Here is a 24480-nt window from a genome sequence, read left to right as displayed (position 1 = left end):
TGCTACCACTTACCCCTGACATTTCCGGGCATGGGTCCCTATGCAATTCTTAATCCTTATGATGTGCCCTACCTCCCCTAGAAGTTTGTGGCAACATTTAAGGTACACCCTGGATATATTTATGTGATGTACCAGATTTTGTCCGGAATAAATAGATTGGTGAAGAATCACTGATGTAGTCGTAGCTTAAATTATCAGACGATAAGTTTAAAAAACAGGATCCATTTATTATTGTTTAGGAGAAATAGCAGTTACAAAAATCATATATCCGGAGTAAATAAAAAGAATTACTAATAACTTTTTGTATGAAGTTTACTGCATCGTGACATTTAAGAAAAAGCCCCCGATATTCCTTTGCGAGTCCTTTTATAGCCTCTGGAAAGGCGGAGCTTCCAAGAAATGACGTCAGCTTCGTCAGCGAATCCAGTTCGCTTTAAATATCTCCAGAAAATTCTAAAACTGTACGTATAGAAAAGGCGGGAAAAACAACTAGACTACGGGGCTGCGGATTTAATTCCCCGTACTTTCAAATAAGAGAACGTCGCCATTAAAAAGGAAAAGAACATACGGTTAGAATTTTAAGTGTATTCTTGACTATGGAATTTTATTATTACAAATATATATATATATATATATACAAAATGCATAAAGAGGCTAAAAATTATAATTAAAAATTTTTTTTAAACCCGTCCTGAGCTATAGCTGCAGGATTGAAGTAGAATAAACTTATTATTAAACTGGAATAAAAGCAATACAATTTCTCTATAATATAATAATTACAACCGTGTATAAGAAGTTTAACACAATATCAAAACAAATCCAGTTTTAAAGGAAGAATTCATGGTAGAACAAACTCGAAAAATAAAAATGCGAAACGAAGATATACGAAATTATACAAATAAAAATTAACCTCCTTCCATTGAAGCTTCAATTCAGAACTCATCAGTGGAAAATTAATTGAAGCTTCATAAAAGTCGATTAATATGTATCGAAAATATGTTACGGTTACAATTATTGTACAGGGTGTTTATAAAGTCCCGGACCCATTTTGATGTTTAATAACTCATAAAATAATAAAGATAGATTAAAATTAATAACATAAATGGTTAAATAGACTCAAAAAGTTTCATGACCCTTGTCAATGAACTTCCACGTGTGTCCACTTCGTCGCACGGAGAATATCAATTCGATATTCAGTTTCACGCCAGGTACCGGCAAGCATGTCGGCAGCCACAGAGGCTATTGCGGTTGTAATTCTGGCTTTTAGGTCATCAATTTTCGATACTCTCCTCCTGTAAACGTTGTCCTTTACAAATCCCCAAAAGAAAAATTCCATAACATTGCAATAGTTGCCAAAAACAAAAGAGAGAAAATGCAATTAATAAGCAGACGATATTTAGAAAAGTACAAATATTTAGACTCGAAAATGAAATTATCTGAAATTAACCACACTCGCAGGAGATATTTACAAAAGTAAAGATATTCAAACCTGAAAAGGAAAATATATAAGTTATTTCATCAATAAATGCCATAACTTTGTTTATATCTTATTTTATGAGTTATTAAAAATAAAAATGGCTCCGGGACTTTATAAACACCCTGTATTATAGAGGAATTGCATTGTTTTTATTCCAATTTAATAATATAGTATTTAGATGCTTTAAGTTTATATATATATATTGTAATAATAAAATTCCATAGTCAAGAATACACTTAAAATTCTAACTGTATGTTCTTTTCATTTTTAATGGCGACGGTCTCTTATTTGAAAGTACGTGGAATGAAATCCACAGCCCCGTAGTCAAGTTGTTTTTCCCGCCTTTTCTACACGTACAGTTATAGAATATTCTGGAGATATTTAAAGCGAACTGGATTGGCTGACGAGGCTGACGTCATTTCTTAGAAGCTCCGCCTTTCCAGAGGCTATAAAAGGACTCGCAAAGAAATATCGGGGGCTTTTTCTTAAATGTCACGATGCAGTAAACTTCATACAAAAAGTTATTAGTAATTATTTTTTATTTACTCCGGAGATCTTGATTTTTTGTAATTGCTATTTCCCCTGAAATATAATAAATGGATCCTGTTTATTAAACTTATCGTCTGATAATTTAAGCTACGACTACATCAGTGATTCTTCACCAATATATTTATTCCGGACAAAACCTGGTACATCACATATATATATATCTGACGAAAAAGATGTAGCAATGTTGATGGCGTAGAACTCAGATCCATACTGAAGAAGAAAGATTAAATATTCATTTTTATTTCAATTGACAGTTGTGGCCACAGTGCACTTGGCCACTTGTCATAAAAACTTTGAACCTTGTTTGTGGAATTTTCATAAAACAAGCTGTTAAAATTGTTGAGGGAATTTGTGGACAACTTGTATATTTATCAATAATGTAATATGATTACTTGACCTTACCACAAAGCATACTAATTGTAAATTAATGTATATAATTCTGTAATGCAAATTTCGCTTCATGATTTTATTTAATTAAGGTATGTTTAATGTTTGTTTTTCAGACATGTTGGAGACCTGGGCAATATTGAATGCGATGCAAACGGAGTCACAAACATCCTCTTCACCGATCATGTTGCTTCTCTCAAAGGACCTCATTCCATCATTGGAAAATCCATAGTGGTAAATTTCATTCTGCTAACAGGATTCACTTAAACTAATCCTGATATTAATCTCTTCTTGTAAAATTATACGGCTGTTTCGGTAAAATTTTCGCTAATCTATTCCTTATCGATAACAGGTGACTTGGTACGGAATTGTAATCGAATAAACTTTGCGAACAATAATACACTGGCATCAAATACACTTGCATGAAAGACTAATACGAAGTGTTACTGTTAAATAACAAGACTTGAAACTCAGAACTGGTAACATCATCTTGAGCTCAAACATAATTAAACACTTACATAGTGTTAATTCAAATTGCGTTTTTCACGTCTCGAAAGCGCGACTTAGGATATGTATTAGATTTATATATAGCATTATTCTAATATAGGTATTTTGACACAAAATCGGACTTTTTCTGAAATGACAGGCCAATGTTTTTCCATATTTCGATTTTACAATTCAAATTATCCCTAGATATTAAATTTTGTAATTTTTGGTGAGAAATTTATGGAGAAATTTAAGCATTTATCTTGGTGCATTTTTGTTTTAGTTTGCGCCAAGAATAATTCACTTGGCGAACTACTTAATTTATAGCAACCCATTTTCCTTTCCTTTTCCTTCGTTGTCCATGAGCGGAAAAAAACTCATCTTACATACTTTCAAATAATTTTCACAAAGTGTTTCCCTTCGTTTACTAAGGACGATCCCCCTGTCTATATTTAAGAAAAACATTTCTGAAGAAGAAAAACTCAACCCCCATCGTTGATGTATTTAAAAATGGTAGCAATTTCACGTCCCGCAAAATACGCTTCAAATTATTCAAAAAATGCGAAATTCTGAATCTCAAGTATTTAAATTAATATTAGGACTGCAAGCTCTTCAAATTATGTTAGTTTTTTCCGAAATTGATGATTAACTCCGATTGGCCGTCTATCACCAGACTCCGCCTGCCCACCCATCTCTTCACAGCTAAGTATTGTTTAATGCGCCATTGCCAATAATTCTTTACTCCTTTTTTACTAACTATGATTTTTCCTGAATTATCTGATTTCTCAGAGATTTATCTCTCCTCCCTCTGCTACCACTCAACCTTCTAGGCTTTCCTATTATTTCCCCCTCTTCTTTCTTTTCTGTTTTCCCCAACTCTGTCCATTTTTAATACTACTCTGATGTGGAGATGCTTAGTTTTGAACCACAGGTACTCCAAATGTTTTCCTCATTGGCAATGGAAAAACAGATTATAACTTGATAAAATGTATTTTACAAAAAGGAACACTTTACAGCTCTGGAGCTTTCCACAAAAATACTCGTACAGCTGTTTTCAACATCACAGAACACTATCAGTAGTAACACGTCAGACCACCAAGAACGTTAAACACAACGCAATGCAACGCGCTTCTGAAAAAGCGAAGTTTATACGGAGATCTCACAATACTCCGAACTCACGCTGAACTGGACAACTGAGAGTGATGTGGTCTCTGTGGTCTTATATAATTTTCGAGTGGCCGCCGAGAAATCTCTAGTACCTTTCACTTCTCCTAATTACTGGAAGGCATATACGGTTATAGTTGCATCTGTACCTTCTAAAGGCCGGATACAGGTACAGTTTCATGTAAGGATGAATTACAGTTATTCAATTGCAGTACCAATTAACAATTGTACACAGACCGGACAAAAATGTCTCTATAAGGTCGCCAAGTTTGGCGACTTTGAGCGATTTCGTTCAACATTTCTCAAAGGATCAATTACAGTTATTCAATTTCAGTACCAATTAACAGTTGTTCACGGACCGGACATAAATGTATCTATACGGTTGCCAAGTTTGGCGACTTTGAGCGATTTCTTGCCAATTTGGAGAAAAAAAATTAGTTGCTAAAAGCATAGCCAGCTTGGCAATATCTTGCCAATTTAGTGAGACAGCCATTCACCTCAATATTAAATAGACTTGCACCTGTAGTCCTGTTTTCTCGGCAGAGCTTCAGCTCTTTCAAGCATTTCATGTTACCTGATACAAAAAAATACTACAATTTCACATATAAATTTCGCTAAAATTATTTACATATATAAGAAATCCGTAATAATACAAATAGTGTATATGAATTATGTACTGTATATAGATTAACTACGTATATAGTACTGTAAGCAAATGAAATATTGTACATAAATGTTTTTCTGTTATCCAGATTAAAAAAAATTTCTGAGCATACTCTGATGTAGTTCTCAGCAAGAGGCGAATGTGGCCAGTCTTTTATTTAGTTGTTCAGTTTTACTTTATATAAAGCTACTTTTATTTCAAGTTTTGGTATTTAGCAACATTTTCTACAGTTTGTGGTGTTTAATTTCAAAAACACGTTAAAAACAATCTGATTTTAAAGAATTGTATGTGCATTTTTCGAGTTTTGAAAAGGATTATTTTGATTTATTAATTTTAATTTTGTATAAAAAGATGTTTAGCTATCTATATATTAATGAAAAATTCACAAATGAAGCAAATCTCTCCGTCTATTTGATGGTATTTTGCCTCAAATGGTGTCAGATTTCAGTTTCATATTTTAACAAAATTCCTCTTTCTATTCTTTTATTCCTGCCACAGATCCATTCTGACATTGATGACTTGGGACAAGGTGGCAATCCGGAGAGTCTGAAGACAGGAAACGCTGGAACCCGCCTCGCCTGTTGTGTGATCCAGAAGGTTGAAAAATTACCCGTTAAAACTTACAAAGCAATCAAATCTGCCACCTTGTATCAGCACCGAAGATAGGATTAAAAAGCTTCCGGTGTTTTGATCATAAACTTGTATTCTTTTTTTTTATATGAAATGGAGAATGGGTTCATAAAATCTGTTGTCACGTCAAGGTCAAAGGAAATTTGATCATTTAAGTGTATTCAAATATATATGATCTTTTTTTTATTATTATTATTTCTCATTCTTTTTCAAGATGCAGAAGAAAAATTGATACACCTTTCCATTGATATCTGATGTGACAGCAATATATGCTTGTGAATTTCTGATGCTGTATAATAAAGTTCTTGAATAACTCTCGGAATTTTTCATTTTCAAAATAACTTGAATGGCTTATGTATTTCTGCAGACTGGTTTGGTTTTTTGATTAAGTTTAGCTTCTACAATGGAAAGATATCAACAATTTTTAGTGATACCTTACATTATTCCGATTATAACACATTCTTATAATAATTATTTCGATAAATAAATGTAATAAAGCCAAGTTAATTTAATTTAAGAGTTTTAATTTTGTATTTGGCAACAATATGCGAATAAAAAAGGAAGGGAATTTCCATTCACATTTCAAAGAAAACTATACTGATTGTGTTGCTGATGATATATATACTGTTTATATACTGCTTTTTTCTAAAGCAAAAATATCTTCAAATAAGTAACAAGACCAGAAAAGTACAACATGACATTTTGTAACAAAATTTGATTCCTCGCTTTTATTTATGAATTACTAACTTATTTCTGACATTTTTATGAAAAAAAAAAAACTATTAACTACATATAACATTAAAAAAAAAAAAAAAATTTAGCAAATATTAATTTCTATGGCAGAAGTTAAGGTTTTTCAGCCTAGACTTATTTATTTTTCTCTGGAATATTTTCTATGATTTTTGAGCGATTTCACTTTTACAGCAGAGCACTTTTTGATAAACATTATTATATTTCCAATTATTTTGAAATAAAGAGAAATGAAAACAGTAATATACTTTACAGAAGCTGTTTACACATTTTTAGAACGATTTTGGTAAAGAATTTTAAAAAGCAAATGTTTTTGGAATTAACATTTTTGGCAACAGCTTATTATTTGAAATGAGAAATATCGTCTGCCACTTTTAAATTTATTATTCTTTCAAAACGTAGAATGCAAGCAAGCTGTGGATCGCAGGATATGTTTTTGCGTTTTCCGAAGAGGAATATTTGTATTCTGTAATCCAGAAACCTAGTGAAATGGATCGTATTAAAATATCTAAGTGCGAAAATAAGCATCACTATTAATCGAAAACGGAAAACCCAGGTCAATTATGATTTCTACATCCAAACGAATGCCAGAAAAGGTAGGTGTTTCTAATATATTTTAAATAATATAATATACTGTTTCTAATATACTTTAAGTTTGAAATAATGCAACACAAATTTCTCTAACTGCGAGGAAAACGTTTTATGTTGACATTTATAGTTTGTTCTATATTTTGTGTTCACAGTAAGGTTTATGGAATAAAAATAACTCGATAATATGAAGTAACTAAGAATGAGCATTTAATTGCAGGCAGTTAATTAAGAATTACCTTCAGTTGTTACAACTTTTATTGCAAAACATTATTTAATTCAACTTGTAAGTTTGCTTTGATATACTTTGATTTCGGTTGGCTTTTCGCAGCATAAATTTGTAAATTTCTTGATATTACCATTAAACGCGGTTTTGATTTTAATCCCATTTCACAGAGTTTTGATTACATAACATGAATGCATAGTTTCTTAACATCAAAGAACATATTACATTAAAAACCTTACAAAAATCAGCGTTGCCACGAATTCTTTTAATTCTTTCAAAGTGTTATTGAATTTAAACGCAACCACCTTGGCGCAATTTGGTAGTTTTTTGCAGATGAAATGGTAAATATTACATAGAGTGTAGGCTGGGGACTTTCGTTGCTTTTTTTTAAATACACTCCTAAACTATAGATATTTAGAGTAAGTCCGCAAAGGTTTCCACCATATTAAAAGAAAAAAAAATAAATGCAAATTATAATTGTTAAATGAGGATTATTAGATACATTAAAAAGTATTTTCGTGAAATCCTTCTGTATTTTAGCGTTGTTATCCTTCGTACACAGTGATCTGTTTTCGCTTTAAAAATATCACAAAAATACACAAACTAAACAATTAGCACTGGTTATCTACGAAATGCGTCTCATCATTGTTCTTTTTTAGAGACTTTGCTGCAAAATTCTATATTCTTCCAGAAATTTTACAGCAGTTCCTTCCATTGTTGGCAAATTTCACAACCGGTATTTTAAAAATTGAGTTTAAAACATCAATATCATGATGTATCTATAAAAACTGTTGTAACTTGGAACACAACAAAAAGAATGCAAATAAACTGGCGACATTGCTTGCATGAAGAATTGTTAACTAAAGAATTGTTATGCGCATACCTATCAGAATTTGGCATTCTGAAAATTTGGTGACTTTTAATAAGGTGGTTGCAATAATACGTAAGTACTAGAATTCATAGTTACGTTGCAACGTTTAGCAATTTTCATTTCAAATTTAAACTACTAAGTAATTGTGAGAAGAATTAATAATTTTGAACTATAACTCAAAAATAGCATAAAATAAAGTCAAATAATGTTGATCTAAAACTCATAAAATGATATAGTTTTGTTAAATTCGAACCATCCTTTATGAAAAATTCTGAATGTCCAAAATATTATGTGAGCTCGTTCAGAGTTCTGTTTGAAGAAATCGTTCTGTTTTTAAATACGTTTCCGAGCATGTTTTTGTTTTTTACTTCCTTGTACGAAGTAAAAAGGAAGTATTGTAATCGCGAAAAGTTTCAGGCAGCATATTTCAACGAAAATATCCATTTTGACCGCTATCGAATGCAATTTAACGATGTTTTTGTGTGATATCTGTACGTAAGGAGAGAATAAAAGACTCGTTTCCCCCCAAAAAATTATAAAACTGCTTTAAAATGAACTCTGAAGAGAATTTATCGTTGCGTCTGTACGAGCGTATGTACGTACGTATCTCGCATAACTCAAAAACGAGTAGCCTCAGAACGTTGAAATGTTATATATAGGACTGTCATAACATGTAGATGTGCACCTCGTATTTTGGTTGCAATCGGCCTCACCAAACGTATATAAATATATTTATATATATATCCATTCTGTTACCCGGCTCAGTGATCTCGGTTTCTTTATTCTTATATAATTGTAAATTGTACATTTTTTTTTAAATGATTGAATTATGTTGTACCGGTTAAGGTTAAGGTTTTTATACCTTTAGTAAATCTCTATGCAATGTTTTTAGAATTATCAACAATTTTAAAGTTGTTTAAGTGCCGCTAAGCCTAATAATGTTTTTGATGGCGGTCATTGCTTGTTTACATTTGAAACAGCAGGATAGTGGATTTGTTGCCAATCTAGAGAAACGTAGCTTCGCAACAACAAAGATAACGCCTTCATTTATTATTTCGAATTAAATCATGTTTAATCCTTTCTGGAATTTTTTCGAGGAAATAAGTGTTTAAGATTTACTTCGTACTTTTTAATACAGATATTTTGAGTTTTTATGTATTTTTGCCTTGTCGCGAAGTGAGAACTGAATTAATTGAATGAGAAATACTCAATCGTCTGTGAGAAACTGTTTCTTTTTGTTTTGTTTGCTTAATTCCTTTTATACATCGTTCTAGGCTTATTTTAGTATTTGAATAGAACATGTGGCAACGATTAGATAATTCTTTAAATGATATAAATTTTGTGCATTCTGAGTTATAACATGAACGAAATATAATGCTGTTAAGTGAACCTAGCGCCAGAGTGTCGCTATGGCAAACTAATAAAGTGAATTTTAAGGAATACATTTATTCTATTGTGGTTTATGCTCTGTCGGCGAAGTAGATTTAATTCAATCCAATACGTTTAAATGAAATGCAAGAAAAAATGCGTATAATTTAATATTCCGTACAAGGAAGTCATGTGGTGTACACATCAGATTTTTTATAATAAGTGGAAACCGACGGCTTTCAAGCGCCGGGTCACGGCAAGATAGAATTCAGAAAATGGTAAATGGCAACAGTAAGAAAAAATGTTGAATACCGTTTTTAGAACAACAGTAACTGGGAAAATATATAAGGATAAACTACATTTTTTTACTTCCTTGTACGAAGTAAAAAGGAAGTATTGTAACCGCGAAAAATTTCATGTATCCTAATTCAACGAAAATAACTACTTTGACCGCTATCGAATTCAATTTAATGATGTTTTTGAGTGACATCTGTACCTAAGGGCAGAATAAAGAACTCTTTTCCTCAAACGAATTATAAAACTGATTTAAAATGGATTCAGAAGATATTTTTTCTTGGCTTATGTACGTACGTACGTATCTCGCATAACTCAAAAACGAGTAGCCTCAGAACATTGAAGTTTTGTATATAGGACTGCTATAACATGTAGATGTGCACCTCCCATTTTGGTTGCAATCGGCCGCACCAAAAGTGTATATATATATATATTCACTCTGTTACTCGGCTCTGTGAGCTCAGTTCCTTTATTCTTATATGTCTGTAAAAATGATTGAATTATGTTAAATTTTAAAATGATTTAAAAATCATTGAATTAACTATGTTGTTGTTGATTAAGGTTTTTGTGCTTTTAGTTAACGCCTACGCAATAGTTGTAGAATTACCAACAATTTGAAAGTTGTTTAAGTGTGGCTAAGTCTAATTTTTTACCATAGTAGTCATATTTGTTTACATTTGAAACTTAACAGAATTGTGGATTTGTTGCAATCTAGAAAAACTAAGCTTAGAAACAACAAAGTAACTTCTTTACTTCTTTTATTATTGTAAATTAAATGATGCTAAATCCATTCTGGAATTATAGTTTAAGTTATTACATTATCCCATATATTGACACAATAAATTAAGTGGGTTTCTACCCCTTCATGTGTTGTTGATGAGTGAGACCAAAAGTAAACTTTCAATTTTGTGCACCGAAAAATTTGCCTTCTTGCCCGCTGGCCAAATTGGTTCTTTTTGCGTAGAAACTGTAATTTGAATTGTAAAATAATTTTTGTAATTGTTTTAACTGTGTTTGGTGTTTTATGTTTTTCTATATCTTTCAATTTTTAATATAGATATTGTAAGTTTTTTATTATTTTTGCCTTGTCGCGAAGTGAGAACTGATTTAATTGAATGAGAAATTTACCTCTAATGAAATTAGAGGAAATAAGTTTAAATGAATGCAGGAAAAAATGAGTATAATTTAATATTCCGTACAAAGAAATTATGTGGTGTACACATTAGATTTTTTAACGATGTTGAAGTGGACAGACATTGGACGGCAAGTGTCAACGATGCGACAGATGTTCATAATATGTCTTCTATTTGGGGGTTTGATATGACTGGTAATTCTTTCTTTTATGATGTGACTAATAAAATGTGAATGCATTTTAGCTACAAGATCTTCTATCGTAATACCAAAATACATATGTTAGTTTTAAAGGTGAAGGGAAAAATATGTAAGAAGCTAACGACGCTTAGATTTATAACATTGTGGTTATATAAGTAAGTTTCGTAGCAGGTAAAAGAACAGTGCATGGAAAAATTTCTGAAGTCCGTTATTTAATATCTAGTAGATATTTTTTAAATTATGGAATTAAAAAAAAGTGTTCGAAAACAACAATAGAAACTGAATATCCCTTGTGAATTACTGATTTAAGATATTTTCAAGATGAATTCACGGGTTTATCCATAATTTTCCTTACTCAACCAAATTCGCAAGTTTAAATGTACTTAACCTTGTTACAGATCTTTAAGGGTGCTCATACACCTTAAACCCCTTAACACCCTTCGAATATGTGACTGTTGCAAGAATTTGGATATTTTATTTATTTTAAAATCAATTACTTCCAACTTTTTACAACTGACTGGAAACTAGTAACCAGAAAGTTTGTGTTGCCACAAATATTTTTGTAATTTAATCCGCTTTGTGACAAAAGTTTTCGTCACGTTTCCACCTTGGCGCACGATATTTTAAAGATGGCTAATGGTACATACTTGAAATTCGATGGAATTCTTTATATGAGCCCTATTTTTTAATTGAACCAAAAATCTGATGAATATTTTAATATTAAAAAATTTTATGAACAAAATCATTACAGATTTTTTTTTAATAAAATACATTTTATAAACTCGACTCCAAATAAAATAAGAATTTAACATGAAATTCTTAGAATTTTAGGTTAGTTTCCAAATGTTATAAAAGCTACATATTAAATATAGAATTAAATTATAAAACATAATGTTTTAAACTGTGCCCGCAAGGTGGAAAAGTGACGAAACATTTTGTCACAAAGCGGATTAAATTATAAAAATATTTGTGGCAACACACACTTTCTGATTACTATTTCAGGAAGCAGCTATATTATGTAGTTAGCTGTAAAAAGTTCGAATTAATTACTTTTAAAATAAATAAGTTACCCCAATTCTTGCAACAGTCACATATTCGAAGATCTTATGGGTTTTAAGGTGTACGAGTCCCCCCTTAAAAATAAATAAATAAATAAATAAAATAAAAAATAAAAATTCCATACTCAACCAAATTCGGAAGAAAAAAAAAAAAAAAAAAAAAACTATTTACTTTATTCCTATTTGCACAGTAACATATTACGCTAAGCGTCTTTAGATATGATAACGAATTTCGCCCTTTGTTCTACGAAAAGGGTAGATGATAACAACAGAATTTAACAATGGTACGAGATCAAAAAGCAAATAATCATCCATCCTCATGTATTTCAGACTGAAATAAGAATGCAAAAAAGCTTTATTTGTTTTCACACACACATTTCCTTGAAAAGCTTCGGCACCCATTATTTAGTCATTACTTCTGCCAATTATACACAGTCACTGCTGGTCAGTAGAAAAATCGGCTGCTACCCCCAATAATTTCTGAACTAATCGTAGTAAAAACGCAATGATTTAGTTCTGAAAGCTTCTGTTTAAGTATCTTGTTCTAAATGCATGTAAATATGTAACTCTAGATAGAATTTACTCAAGAAAGGTGATGCCGTTAACATAGAGAAACAAGTCTTTGCAGCACCGAAATATTTACATCTAGCGTTAATTTTTTTTTAAATTGCGACATACATTATAAGAAATGTAATTAATCATTGTGGTGTTGCCCACATTTGGAAAGTCCTTACGGTATGTTCGATTTCAGAGTTTAGCAATGCCATAAAAAGGCGGGCGAGGTGACACTGAAAAGGTTCCTCGAGAACAGCTTAAAAAAATTAGCATTTCGTTGAGATAAGTGCATTCAATAAAATGGGGGTTATGTTGAAAAACTGCATTGTAATACTGATGAAAACTGACGAAACAAAATATTATAGTACCTAAATTCTTAGAACTTTGGAAAAATCCTGTGTATCCGTTGTAAGAAAATTTCGCATTCACGATGGCTTGAATTATATATATATATATTTCATTTAGACCAAAGTAAAGCTATATTTATGAAATTTTTCGTAATATTTTTGACATCATGCAATTCATGCTAATTACTTATTTGCTTTTAATGACTTTAACAGTATATATATTTTGTACATCTGCTATGAAAAGAAGCAATTAAATGCTAAAAAAAATGCCATAAAAAGAACAGGACAAATTTTTTAATATATTAAATACATGGAAATTATGCCAAAAAATGTAAAGTTTGAATCGAAGTTTTATGCGTAAGCGTGCATTTTGATAGGGAAAAAAGCCTGAATTTCATTTGTGCAATTTGCGTTTTTTTTAGTCTGAAGGCGCTTTGTCTCTGAGGCACTATTGTTTCGTTTTGAGATTTTGCGTCGAATCATTGAATGTCCGTTTCACTTTACAAACTGTTGCCACGAACTATTATCCCTAAAATTATTTATATTTGAAGAAATTAAATAATGAAGAATCTGCATCGATGTATGTATGTTTCTCGCACTGTGATAAAACAACGGTACCCAGAGACATCCAGTTTTGAATGACGCACTCCTACTGAGAATATTGGCATTTGGAAGCCCACGTTTGAAATTTGGAATTTGTTTTATTATCAATTTCATATTTTGTAAAACTTTAAAGAATTTATGATTAACCAACTCAAGGATTTCAAAGCGAGCAGTGGCAACGTTTTACAGAAAAACATTTTTATCTCCAGTGCGCGAGATTGTGTAGTTTAAAATGATTTTACGATATTGCTCTTGAATTTAATTTTATGGTTTAAGTGCAAAAACACGATATTTAATAAACAAAGGTAACACACAAAATGTTAAAAAAAGTCCCTAAAGGACGTAATTTAAAATATGAAACTTTTTAGTCCAAAGGGATTTGAATCCCGAAGGACTATTTGTTTCGTTTTGGCATTTTGCGTCGGACTCATAAATGTCGGTTCACTTTTCAAACTGTTGCCACAAAATGTTAGAGTCCTGCATTATATTTGAAGAAATTAAATAATGAAAAATCTGCATAAATGTATGTATATTTCTCGTATTGTGATAAAACAACGGTACATAGAGTCATCGAATTTTGAATAACGTAATCCTCCAACGAATATGAGCATGTGGAAGACCCAATTTGAAATTTGAAATTTGTTTTATGATCGATTTCCTATTTTTTAAAACTTTGACGAATTTTTGATTAACAAACTCAAGGATTTCAAAGCGAGCAATGGCAACGTTGTGCAGAAAAAACATTTTTATCTCCAGCGCGTGAGTCTCTGTATCGGAAATTCTAAAGATAGGCTCGTTTTAAAACTATTTTGGGATATTGCTGTTGCACTGGATCTTATGGTTTAAGTGCGAGGAACATGATATTTAATACATTTCAGATTTTTTTTTTTTTTTTTTTTGGTAAAAGTTCTTATTTTTACCCGATTTTTCTATAGTATTTTACATAAAATTTTAAAGTAATTTATACGATCGGGTTTCTCGCCAATCGCACGTACGTTTTACTTTTAAATTTTCCTCTGTATACTGCTTGGGGTAAGAAGACAGAAGGATATTAATAGGACAACGTAGTATTCTTATGTGAGAAAAGTTTCATTACATTATTGTTAACAATACATCCAGTCCGGAATTTAAAATTAATCTTTGATAAGAAAAGCGACGAAAGTTTCATTACATTATTGTTAACAATACATCCAGTCCGGAATTTAAAATTAATCTTTGATAAGAAAAGCGACGAAAGAGATAATTTATTTGTATCTATGGCAACAAATAAACAGCACTCTTTTTCTCCAAAGATACGCTTCTATTTATAACTGAACTAAACTGAAGTCTTTTTATCTCAATAAAAGCTGTTAAACTATTAATTTTGCTAGAATGTTTTCTTAAAAATGAGTTAGTTAAAATAGTTATTACTCCAGTATAATTTTATTCAATTAATCAGTTAAATTATAGTATTAAAATGCAATAAAAATAAAACTATGCTTACTTCGTATTTCCATACTATAAAATTATCTTCAGCTTAAATTATTACGTTCAATTATAGGACGCACCATTTTTGTTGGCAATGAGCTGAAATGCTTGGAGTGGATTTATAAGATGTATTTTAATTTTATAACATTTATAATTTTGAAGCTCTTTCCTTTCAGTACTTGTTTCCCGCTTACAAATCCCTACCAGATTGAGTTTTTGAATCACGTTGAATGCAAATGAGTCACTAGAAGTATTTAAAGGAATTTCCAGTTACTTCGATTGAGAGAGTGTTTAGGAGTCCTTAGTGATGCGCGTTTGCCTTCTGGCTATTTCATTCTTGAAACTATTACGCTCGGCCGTATTGTACATGCCTGTTGAGAATGGCCGGCTGGTTTAATTTAAGGCCCAACTACGCTAGGTATTTGTGTCTAGCTTCGACTAAGTCTATTTAGTTTAGTATTAGATTGGTTTCTTATTTTCTTATCCTGATTTAAAAGCCCGAGTGGAGGCTTTCCTGTAAGCCCGAGAAGAAGCCACCTGTTGTTATTTCTTTGAATGAATAAAAGGGTGTTTTAAACCTTCTTAAGTCTCTGTAGCACTAATTGAAATTGTGTCTAGACCAGGGCTTCTTAAACGTTTTTCAGTCGCGACCCCTTTTTATCACTGAGGTTTCATTACATTATTGTTAACAATACATCCAGTCCGGAATTTAAAATTAATCTTTGATAAGAAAAGCGACTAAAGTTTCATTACATTATTGTTAACAATACATCCAGTCCGGAATTTAAAAGAATCCCATAATATTTACAAAATTTTGGGGGACCCCATTGTAGAGACATTAGGTATATTTTTGGAAGCAGGAAAGATGAAAAATAGCAACCGCCTTCGCCGGGAATCGAACCACGGACCTCTGAATACCGGCCCAGCGTGCAGAACCACTACACCACGAAGGCACGCTAGGAAAGCGGGAGAAATACCTTATATACTTCCCTTTTTAAAGGGCGACTAGGGTTTTAAGGGGACCCAATCGCCCAATCTTGGGTGTGGAGAAGCTTTATCCAACACCATTTTAGTTCGGGCGCCACTGTAGAGACATTAGGTATTTTTTCGAACAGACAAGATGAAAGGCCCATTTGATGAGATTGGCCTATTTTCAAATTTTGTTTACATGTGCTGTCCCATAAGAAAAGAAAGAAAATTCAAGATAAATTATTATTAAAGTTTAATTTGAGCAATGCATTGCATTAAACGACTATAAAAATATTTCTAAAATTTAAAACATAAAAAAATCATTTGAGAATTTTTAGATAAAAATTTATCAAATCAAAAAATAATTTGTCTTCCATTTCATGTCAGGTACGTTAACTTGAAATTATTTTACACCCCAGTTAGTTCGTAAATCTGCCTAAAGGGGGCAGTCCATATTCAAAGTAGTCAAACTTAGCTTGACTAGTTTATCTATGTCATTGAATATGTACTGCCTCTTTTAGACAGATTTGCAAACTAATTTTGTTTTTCTATTGATTTGTTAAAGAAAAAAACTTCTGTAATTAATTTTTATTATGAATGTAACACACTAATAGTTCATATTTAAAATAATTAAACTTCTTTATTTAAAAAAATAAATTAGGTTACAAAACAAACAGGTTGAATAACATGAAACTTGAAAGGGACAGCCATTTTTGCCTACGATCACACTATCAGGTTCAGTGTTCCGCCTTACTTGCTTTGGGAACATGCAAAGACCTGACTCGGAACAGGGAGCTTACTAAAGCTATGTTCAATAAATGTGGGAAGTAGACAAGATACACAGGAAGGGTATACGAAACCCTTTATTTTTCACTCTTTACAATAATTTCCGTACTTCGGAATACAGAGACCAACCACTTGTGGTCTGAACGTAAGAATATAAAAATATTAACTAAACTCTAACTTAACTTTGGAGTAACAAACAAGGGCCTACGTGGAAGATTGGCCGTATATTAACAGGAAGCCGTATGTAGTATAGAGAACTGTTAACACTACAATACGTTTAAAATTATTAAGAGGATTAAACTTCTGGCCTGGAAGGCAACCAGCAACCGAGTAAAAACTGCTAAGGCAAGCGGCCTGCTTCGACTAACTCCTTCCTCTCTCTCGCTTGGCAAAAAGCCACAACTTAAGTACTTGGCGTTCGCCAGACAATTTTGCATAAATAAGTTAAAGCTTTTAATTCTGGCCGGAAGTAGAAAATAAGAAGTGATAGTAAAGATTTAAAATAAAATAAACGTTAGTAAAACTTAAGATCCTTACAACACATTTTAAGATTTATATCTAAAAAATTTCAATTGATTTTTTTATATATCTTTATGCAATGCATTGCTCAAATTAAACTTTAAACATAATTTATCTTAATTTTCTTTCATGTCTTCTGGGACAGCATATGTAAGCAAAATTTGAAAATGATCCAATTCCATCAATCCTTTTCCAGGTAACTGGGAGTTGACTATAAATTACTTTATGTAAAATTATGTTCTTAATTACGAGGGGATTTAAAAGCTCAGATTTCGCGTTTGTGCAGTTTCTATGAGTTGTACATGAGTGGATATCACTACATGACTAGAAAAAAGTTAACATTCGCTTGTTGAGTCGTTGGAAATATGTATGGAATATTTAAATTTTATTCTGCAATAATTCCATTATTCCAGTTCATGATTGCTCTAAACAGCCCAGTTTGTATTACAGAATGTGACCACATGAATGATACAATCTATCCTTTATTTCCGATCTTCAAATTTATTTATATCATAAACATCAAATAACATTTCAACATTAGCAGGAAATACACATTTTTGGCTTTGTTTATGAGCCCAACACGTGGTTTTATCAAAGTTTCCCCTACTTCAGATATAAATTGAGCACATAGATCAGTGTTTACAAAAAGAGAATTGCCTCCGAGTTTTTATCTGTCCAATTTTCGATAGCAATAGAAAAGTTGAAAGAATTGTCTGAAAAAGATAAAAATCCATCAAAGCTGGATAAAGGTTGTTGAAAGTTATGTCCGCCACCAGTTTTTTTATTATTGAAAGTCAGAAGATTCAGTGCGTATCATGGTAGAAAATAACTAATTCGAAATTTAAAAATGTTCATTTCGTAGTCCAAAATCCAAAGAACTTTAGTATTTTGCACTTTAAAGATTAAACGACCTCGTTGGAATTTAATCGAGCAAATTAAAAATAAAAGCGAAGTTTACAAAAATAGCTATTTTCAAGAAACATTTGCTGAGTTTTTTTTTTTTTTTTTTTTTTTTTTTTTTTTTAAAGCAAGGGATGTGAAAAATATGCACTGCCTCTCGAATACGCGTCGAGTTTGCTTCCAATTACACCACGAAAGCATGTGGAAAGGAAGGAGAAAGTGCCATATATACTTCCCCTTTTAAAGGGCGACTGGGGATGAGGGGACCCAATTGCCAAATTCTAGTGGTGACGTTTAATCATCTATCACCTTTTAGCTCGGGCGCCTCTGTAAAGTATGTCTTTGATGCTGGACATGTGAAGAATGTGCAACGCCTTCGCCGGGACTTGAACTCTGCACCTCTCGAATGCGCGTCGAGTATGCTTCCACTTACACCAGGAAGGCATGCGGAAAAGACGGAGAAAATAACTTGAAGAGTTTCCATGCAATATTTTTGGTCAAAAGTAACATCGATTTAGTATTTTACACCTTATTCTGTTATTTCAAGAGCAGTGTTCAAAGTTAAATGCGGAATTTTTTTCCAGTACTCTCACATATTTATATAACATTCAAAAGCTAAGCTAATCTTTTTACATATTGTTAATAATTTCACAGGCAGCAGTTTTGAAAGGGAAAAAAGAGAGAAATGGTCTGAAAACAATTAGATTTTATATTACTCCAAAAGGGGCGTTATTTTTTAACGTTTTGAGTGCTACTTTTATTTATTAAATATCATGTTCTTTGCACTTAAACCATAAAATTCAGTTTAAAAACAACATCACAAAAAAATTTAAAAAGAGCATATCTTTAGAATTTCCGAAACACAGTCTCAAGCGCTGGAGATAATTTTTTTTTTTTTTCAATGTTGCCACTGCTGGCTTTGAAATCGTTGAGTTTGTTAATCAAAAATTTGTTAAAGTTTTACATAACATGAAATAGATAGTAAAACAAATTCAAAATTTGGGCTTCCAGATGCCCATATTCGAGTGGAGGACTTACATTATTCAAAGTTGAATGGCTCTAGGTACCGTCGCTTTTTCACAGTGCGAGAAACATGCATACATTTATGGAGATTCTTGATTATTTAATTTCTTTAAATATAATGCAGGGCTCTAATATTTGGTGGCAGCAATTTGAAAAGTGAAACGCCGCTTATAGTGAACTAACGTAAAATGGCAAAACGAAATTAAGAGCCCTTTTTGGGAAATTGCCCCTTGGGCTAATAAATATTAAAGCAATGAAATGTCTGGGAAAAAACTTATAGCAGATATATTAGCCATAATTCTTTTAGAAAAAATAGATTTTCTTAAATTAAAATAACAAATTTAAAATCATTTTACTGAGTTTTTTCTTTTTTTCTGGTCTATGTTACATTCTCTATTATATACTTCAATAACTCGTGCCATAAAAATTTCTAGATTCCGTAAATTAACAGCATTATCTATCTATGATTATCGTGTTTCTTAACCACTTCTCTGGTATCTTGAATCAAATATTTTACTGCTACGAATTTTGTATATACATAAATACATTTTAGTGAAATTATACGTACAATTGTAGTATCTTTTATATAATGTAACAAGAATACCTGAAGATTTGTCGGAAAAATAAGAATACAAGAGCAAGTATATTTAACATTGAGTAAAAAACTATCTCGCTAAATTGGCGAAATATTGCCCAACAGACCTTGATTTTGGTAAGTAATTTTTGTCGCCAAACTTGGCGACCATTCGGTGGCATTTTGGTCCGAACTGTTATTGATAGTGTGATTAAATAAATGTAATTAATTTATATATGTATCTGTAACCGTATCCGGCCCTCACACGTCTTCTTCGCGAAATGAAAAGTACTAGTGATTTTTCGGTGGCCGGGAGAAAACTATATAAGACCGAAGAAAGCATGAGTTTCGCAGTTTTTTTGTTCAGCGTAACTACTTATTGTACTCTGTGATGAGGAGAGCAGTCCGAGTATTTTTGTGGAAAGTTCCAGAACTGTAAAGTGTTTTTTTTTTTTTTTTCGTTTTGTTTTGTTTATTATCGGTACGGTGTGCATTTAATCTTTTACGAACCGTACGCATACAATAATACTTCAGTTGAAACCTCATTATTAACCGCCCACCAGCGGCCGAGAGGTAAAGTCGCTGAACACTGGTTGTTCGGTCCGAGGTTCGAATCTCGCGAACGGGCTGGCTGCATGGGCGTTTTCGTTTTTTTCCATTTGTAACGTGTATACGAGCCAGTTTCCCTCCCTCCACGAAGGCATCCCTCCCTTAGGCAGATAGCCCTAATGTGCTTTGCCGGAATTAAATAAACCAAATCAAATCTTTATTAACCTACCAGCGTAAGTTTTTTAAAGCCGCAGAACACTGTATGTAGATTTTACCGGAGTTTGGCTACTGTGGAACGGATTGGTTATACAGATTATTATTATTATTATTATTATTATTATTTGTTTATATGTTATCTAAAGGAAATGTCAAATTTCCCTCGAAAACATTCAATACGAAAACATCCCCCTTAAAGCTGTTATGTCCACTGAATGTGTCTATTAAAGCAGTGATATACAGATAATAGTATTTACCCCTTTTTAGAATAATTTCGATAAAGAATTGAAAAAAAAAATATGTTTGGGAAAAAACGTTTCTGGCAATACCTTATGATTTGAACTGAGAAATCTTTAAACTAATTCTTTTAAAATCTGGTATGTAAGCAAGCTATGAAGTGATGGGTACGTTTGTGCGCCTTCAGAAGATAAATATTAATATTCTTAAATCCTAGGAGGAAACGTTGTGAAATGCATGGTATTCAAATTTCTAAGTGTGAAATAAGCAATATCACTAATCGGAAAGAGAAAAATCGCCAGTCATTAGTTCTACTCAGAAAGAAGACTCCGACTGAATACCAGAAAAAGTTACTGACTGTTTCTAATATTTCTAATGTTAAATAATCGGTAAGAACAGAAAAATTCGCCAACGCAGAAATCAATTGCAATGTTTTATGTACATCTGCAACAACAAAAAGTAAAATAATAAACCAAGATTTACAACTTAAGGGGACTCATACACCTTAAAACCCATTAAGATCTTCGAATATGTGACTGTTGCAAGAATTGAGATAGCTTATTTATTTTAAAAGCAATTACTTCTAACTTTTTATAGCTGACTACATAATATAGCTGCTTTCTGAAATAGTCATCAGAAAGTTTGTGTTGCCACAAATATTTTTATAATTTAATCCACTTTGGGACAAAACGTTTCGTCATGTTTCCACCTTGCGCGCACAGTTTAAAACATCGTGTTGCATAATTTAATTCCGTATTTAATATATAGCTTTTATAACATTTGGAAACTACTGCGAACCTAAAATTCTAAAAATTTCATGTTAAATTTTTATTTTATTTTGAGTTAAGTTTATAAAATGTATTTTATTAACAAAATTTGTAATGTTTTCGTCCATAAAATTTTTTAATATTAAAATATTCATCAGATTTTTGATTCAGTTAGAAAATAGTGCCCATATAAAGGATTCCATTCAATTTCAAATATGTACCATTAGCCATTTTTAAAATATCATGCGCGCAATGTGGAAACATGGCGAAATATTTTGTCACAAAGCGGATTAAATTACAAAAATGTTTGTGGCAACACAAACTTTCTGGTTACTAGTTTCCAAAACTGCTATATGATGTAGTAAGCTGTATAAGGTTGGAAGTAATTGCTTTTAAAATAAATAAAACATCACAATTCTTGCAACAGTCACACATTCGAAGATCATGAGGGGTTTAAGGTGTATGAGCTCCTTAAGCTAAAATGAAGTGTTCAGCCGAGGTCTGTGGCTGAACGCAGAACAATTTATAGAGCCTTGTCTAAAGAATGCTTGGTATGATACAAGTGGAAATGAATTATGACCTTCAATGGAGCATATATTTACTAATTTGACTGCAATAAAAACAGGTTTTTTTATTATTGAAAACGAAGAGAAAAAGTGCACAAACATGGTTCTGTCGATGTAAAGCAAGTTTATGATTGTCTCAGATTTCTCTTACAAAAGAATTTTAAAATGCAAATAGTGGAAAAAATGTTAAAATCATCTCAACGTGCTATTAACAGAAAGTTTTACGTCCTGCATTTACAAATGAAATTCCATTTCCTTATCCCACTGACTTTCAAGAAGTGAAACTTGATCAAGACAAAACAGCAAATCATACTTCGAAAATTACCCACTGCATGGCTTGAAAAAAAAAATCTGATGTGTACACCACATGACTTCCTTGTACGGAATATCAAATTATGCGCATTTTTTCTTGCATTTCGTTTAAACTTATTGGATTGAATTAAATCTACTTCGCCGACAGCGCAAAAACCACAATAGAATAAATGTATTCTTTAAAATTCACTCTAGTATTTGTTTACCATAGCGACACTCTGGCGCTAGATTCACTTAACAGTATTATATTTCGTTCATATTATAACTCAGAATGCACAAAATTTATATCATTTAAAGAATTATCGAATCGTTACCACATGTTCTATTCAAATACTGTAATAAAGCTAGAACGATGTATAAAAGAAATTAAGCAAACAAAACAAAAAAGAAACAGTTTTTCACAGACGATTGAGTATTTCTCATTCAATTAATTCAGTTCTCACTTCGCGAGTAGGCAAAAATACATAAAAACTCAAAATATCTGTATTAAAAATTACTAATTATTAAAAATTAAATTACTAATTATTAAAAAGTGAAGGCTGATACAGGTGTTGCATATACACCGTTTCGACGTTTTCCTGCAAAGTCCCTTGATGTTTAACTTAATAGACTATCGTGCCTCTGGTGTGTTGCAAAGAGCTGATTCTACGTGTAATCGGACCGCTACCGATGGAAAGTATAAGAATATTAAATACGCCTGGAACCCCGTGGAAATTTTACGAAAAGCCCTTCTATCATGGAAATCCAGATACAAAATTATAGCCCAGAAAAAAGGCTATCAAATCGAACATTTAAAAAAAAATATCATTTATACTTTAAACGTTACTAATTCAGAAGTCAAACAACAAAAATCAGTGTTATACCTACAAAATTTTCACAGGACTAGTTTCGATGGTTTTACCGAACCATCATCTTCAGCTGCAAAACCGCAAATGAACAAGATAGGAAATAATGATTAGATAAGATAAGAAAGCCTGGACAAGAATAAGCAAGTGGCGCCATCTGTTGGCGAAACCAGAACTAAAACATAATTTCTCTAAAAGCCGAAGGCAAATTTGGATTGGAATTAGGATCGTTAACTAGAACAGAAAGATTTTTATGAATGTGAAATGCCTCTAGAAAATCCAGTTCTCCAATGGAAGATGTTTTTTGAATAATTTTGGCAGCAGAAAAATTGAAAGTGTGATTTTCGGACCAACAATGTTGAGCAACAGAAGACCTCTGTGTTTCCTTTTTTCTAACATATGCCTCATGTTCTTTGACGCGAAATTTTAAAGCTCTCTTAGTTTGGCCAATGTAAATTAAACCGCACTGGCAAGGAAAAGTATAAATACCCCAGGAATTCATATCCGGAATTGGGTCCTTGAGTATAGAAGTTGGAATTTTATTGATGGGAGAAAAAACAACCCGAAAGTTAAATTTCTGCAAAATATGTGCAACTTTATAGCTAATTGATGGAAAGAAGGGAATGACAACAGAATTTTTATAATCTCCTAAAATAAGAGTGTGGCTTTTAGTGTGTTGAGATGAGAATTTTTTAACTGCTTGATTAATAATGTTGGGTGAAAGTCCTGTGAAAATTTTGTAGGTATAACGCTGATTTTTGTTGTTTGACTTCTGAATTAGTATTTATTCGGCGTGTTATTGTGTCTTAATTACTTTAAACGTTAATTTAGAAGGTTATTTTCTCCCTCTTTTCTTTATTCCTTTGTGGTGTAACGGTTATCACACTCGGCCAGTACTCGACAAATCCAGGTTCGAGTCCCGACGAAGGCATTGCTAATTTTTCACGTATTTCTGCTTTCAAATAATCTAACGACTCTACAGTGGCGCCAGAACTAAAAAAAAATGGTGGAGGATGATTACTCACCACCAGGATTTGGCGACTGTGTTCCTTAATACCCAGTCTCCCTTTGCAGTACCTCTGCATTTACATTCCCATCAAGGAAGAAATTTCCCATCGGCTGTATTTAAAGAACTCTGCAAGCTACTCAGCATTGACAGAACTTAGACGACATCTTTACATCTCCAGTCAGATGGCATGGTGGAGAGGTTTAATTGAACCATTCTTAATAACCTCTCGCTGGTGTTTCCAGAAATCAACACTACTGAGATAAAATGTTACGTCTGATTTTACCGGAATATTCCAGTGCTGTTCACGAGACTACCAGCTACTCCCCATCCCAGATGCTGTTCGATCCTGACCTTTGTCTGCCTTGTAATCTCCTGTTTGGTAGTCCTCCGGA

General features: G+C 32.1%; 1 protein-coding gene across 1 annotated transcript in view; it reads left to right on the top strand.

The window, feature by feature from the left end:
* The window catches only part of LOC118204524 (uncharacterized), a 97997-nt gene extending 92325 nt beyond the window's left edge, over window positions 1-5672 (top strand). The window contains exons 7-8 of the mRNA XM_085812569.1: window positions 2530-2647; window positions 5226-5672. Coding sequence (XP_085668695.1) covers window positions 2530-2647; window positions 5226-5393 — 286 coding nt within the window. The 3' untranslated portion in view covers window positions 5394-5672. The remainder of the gene's footprint in view (window positions 1-2529; window positions 2648-5225) is intronic.
* The last annotated feature ends 18808 nt before the right edge of the window (window positions 5673-24480 follow it).

This window comes from Stegodyphus dumicola, chromosome 3 (assembly GCF_044657685.1).
Source record: "Stegodyphus dumicola isolate Sdum_Otavi_A_Nest chromosome 3, ASM4465768v1".
In the NCBI taxonomy this organism is placed as follows: Eukaryota; Metazoa; Arthropoda; class Arachnida; order Araneae; family Eresidae; genus Stegodyphus; species Stegodyphus dumicola.
Note: the sequence above shows the minus strand (reverse complement) of the source record. Positions and strands in the feature narration are given on the sequence as shown.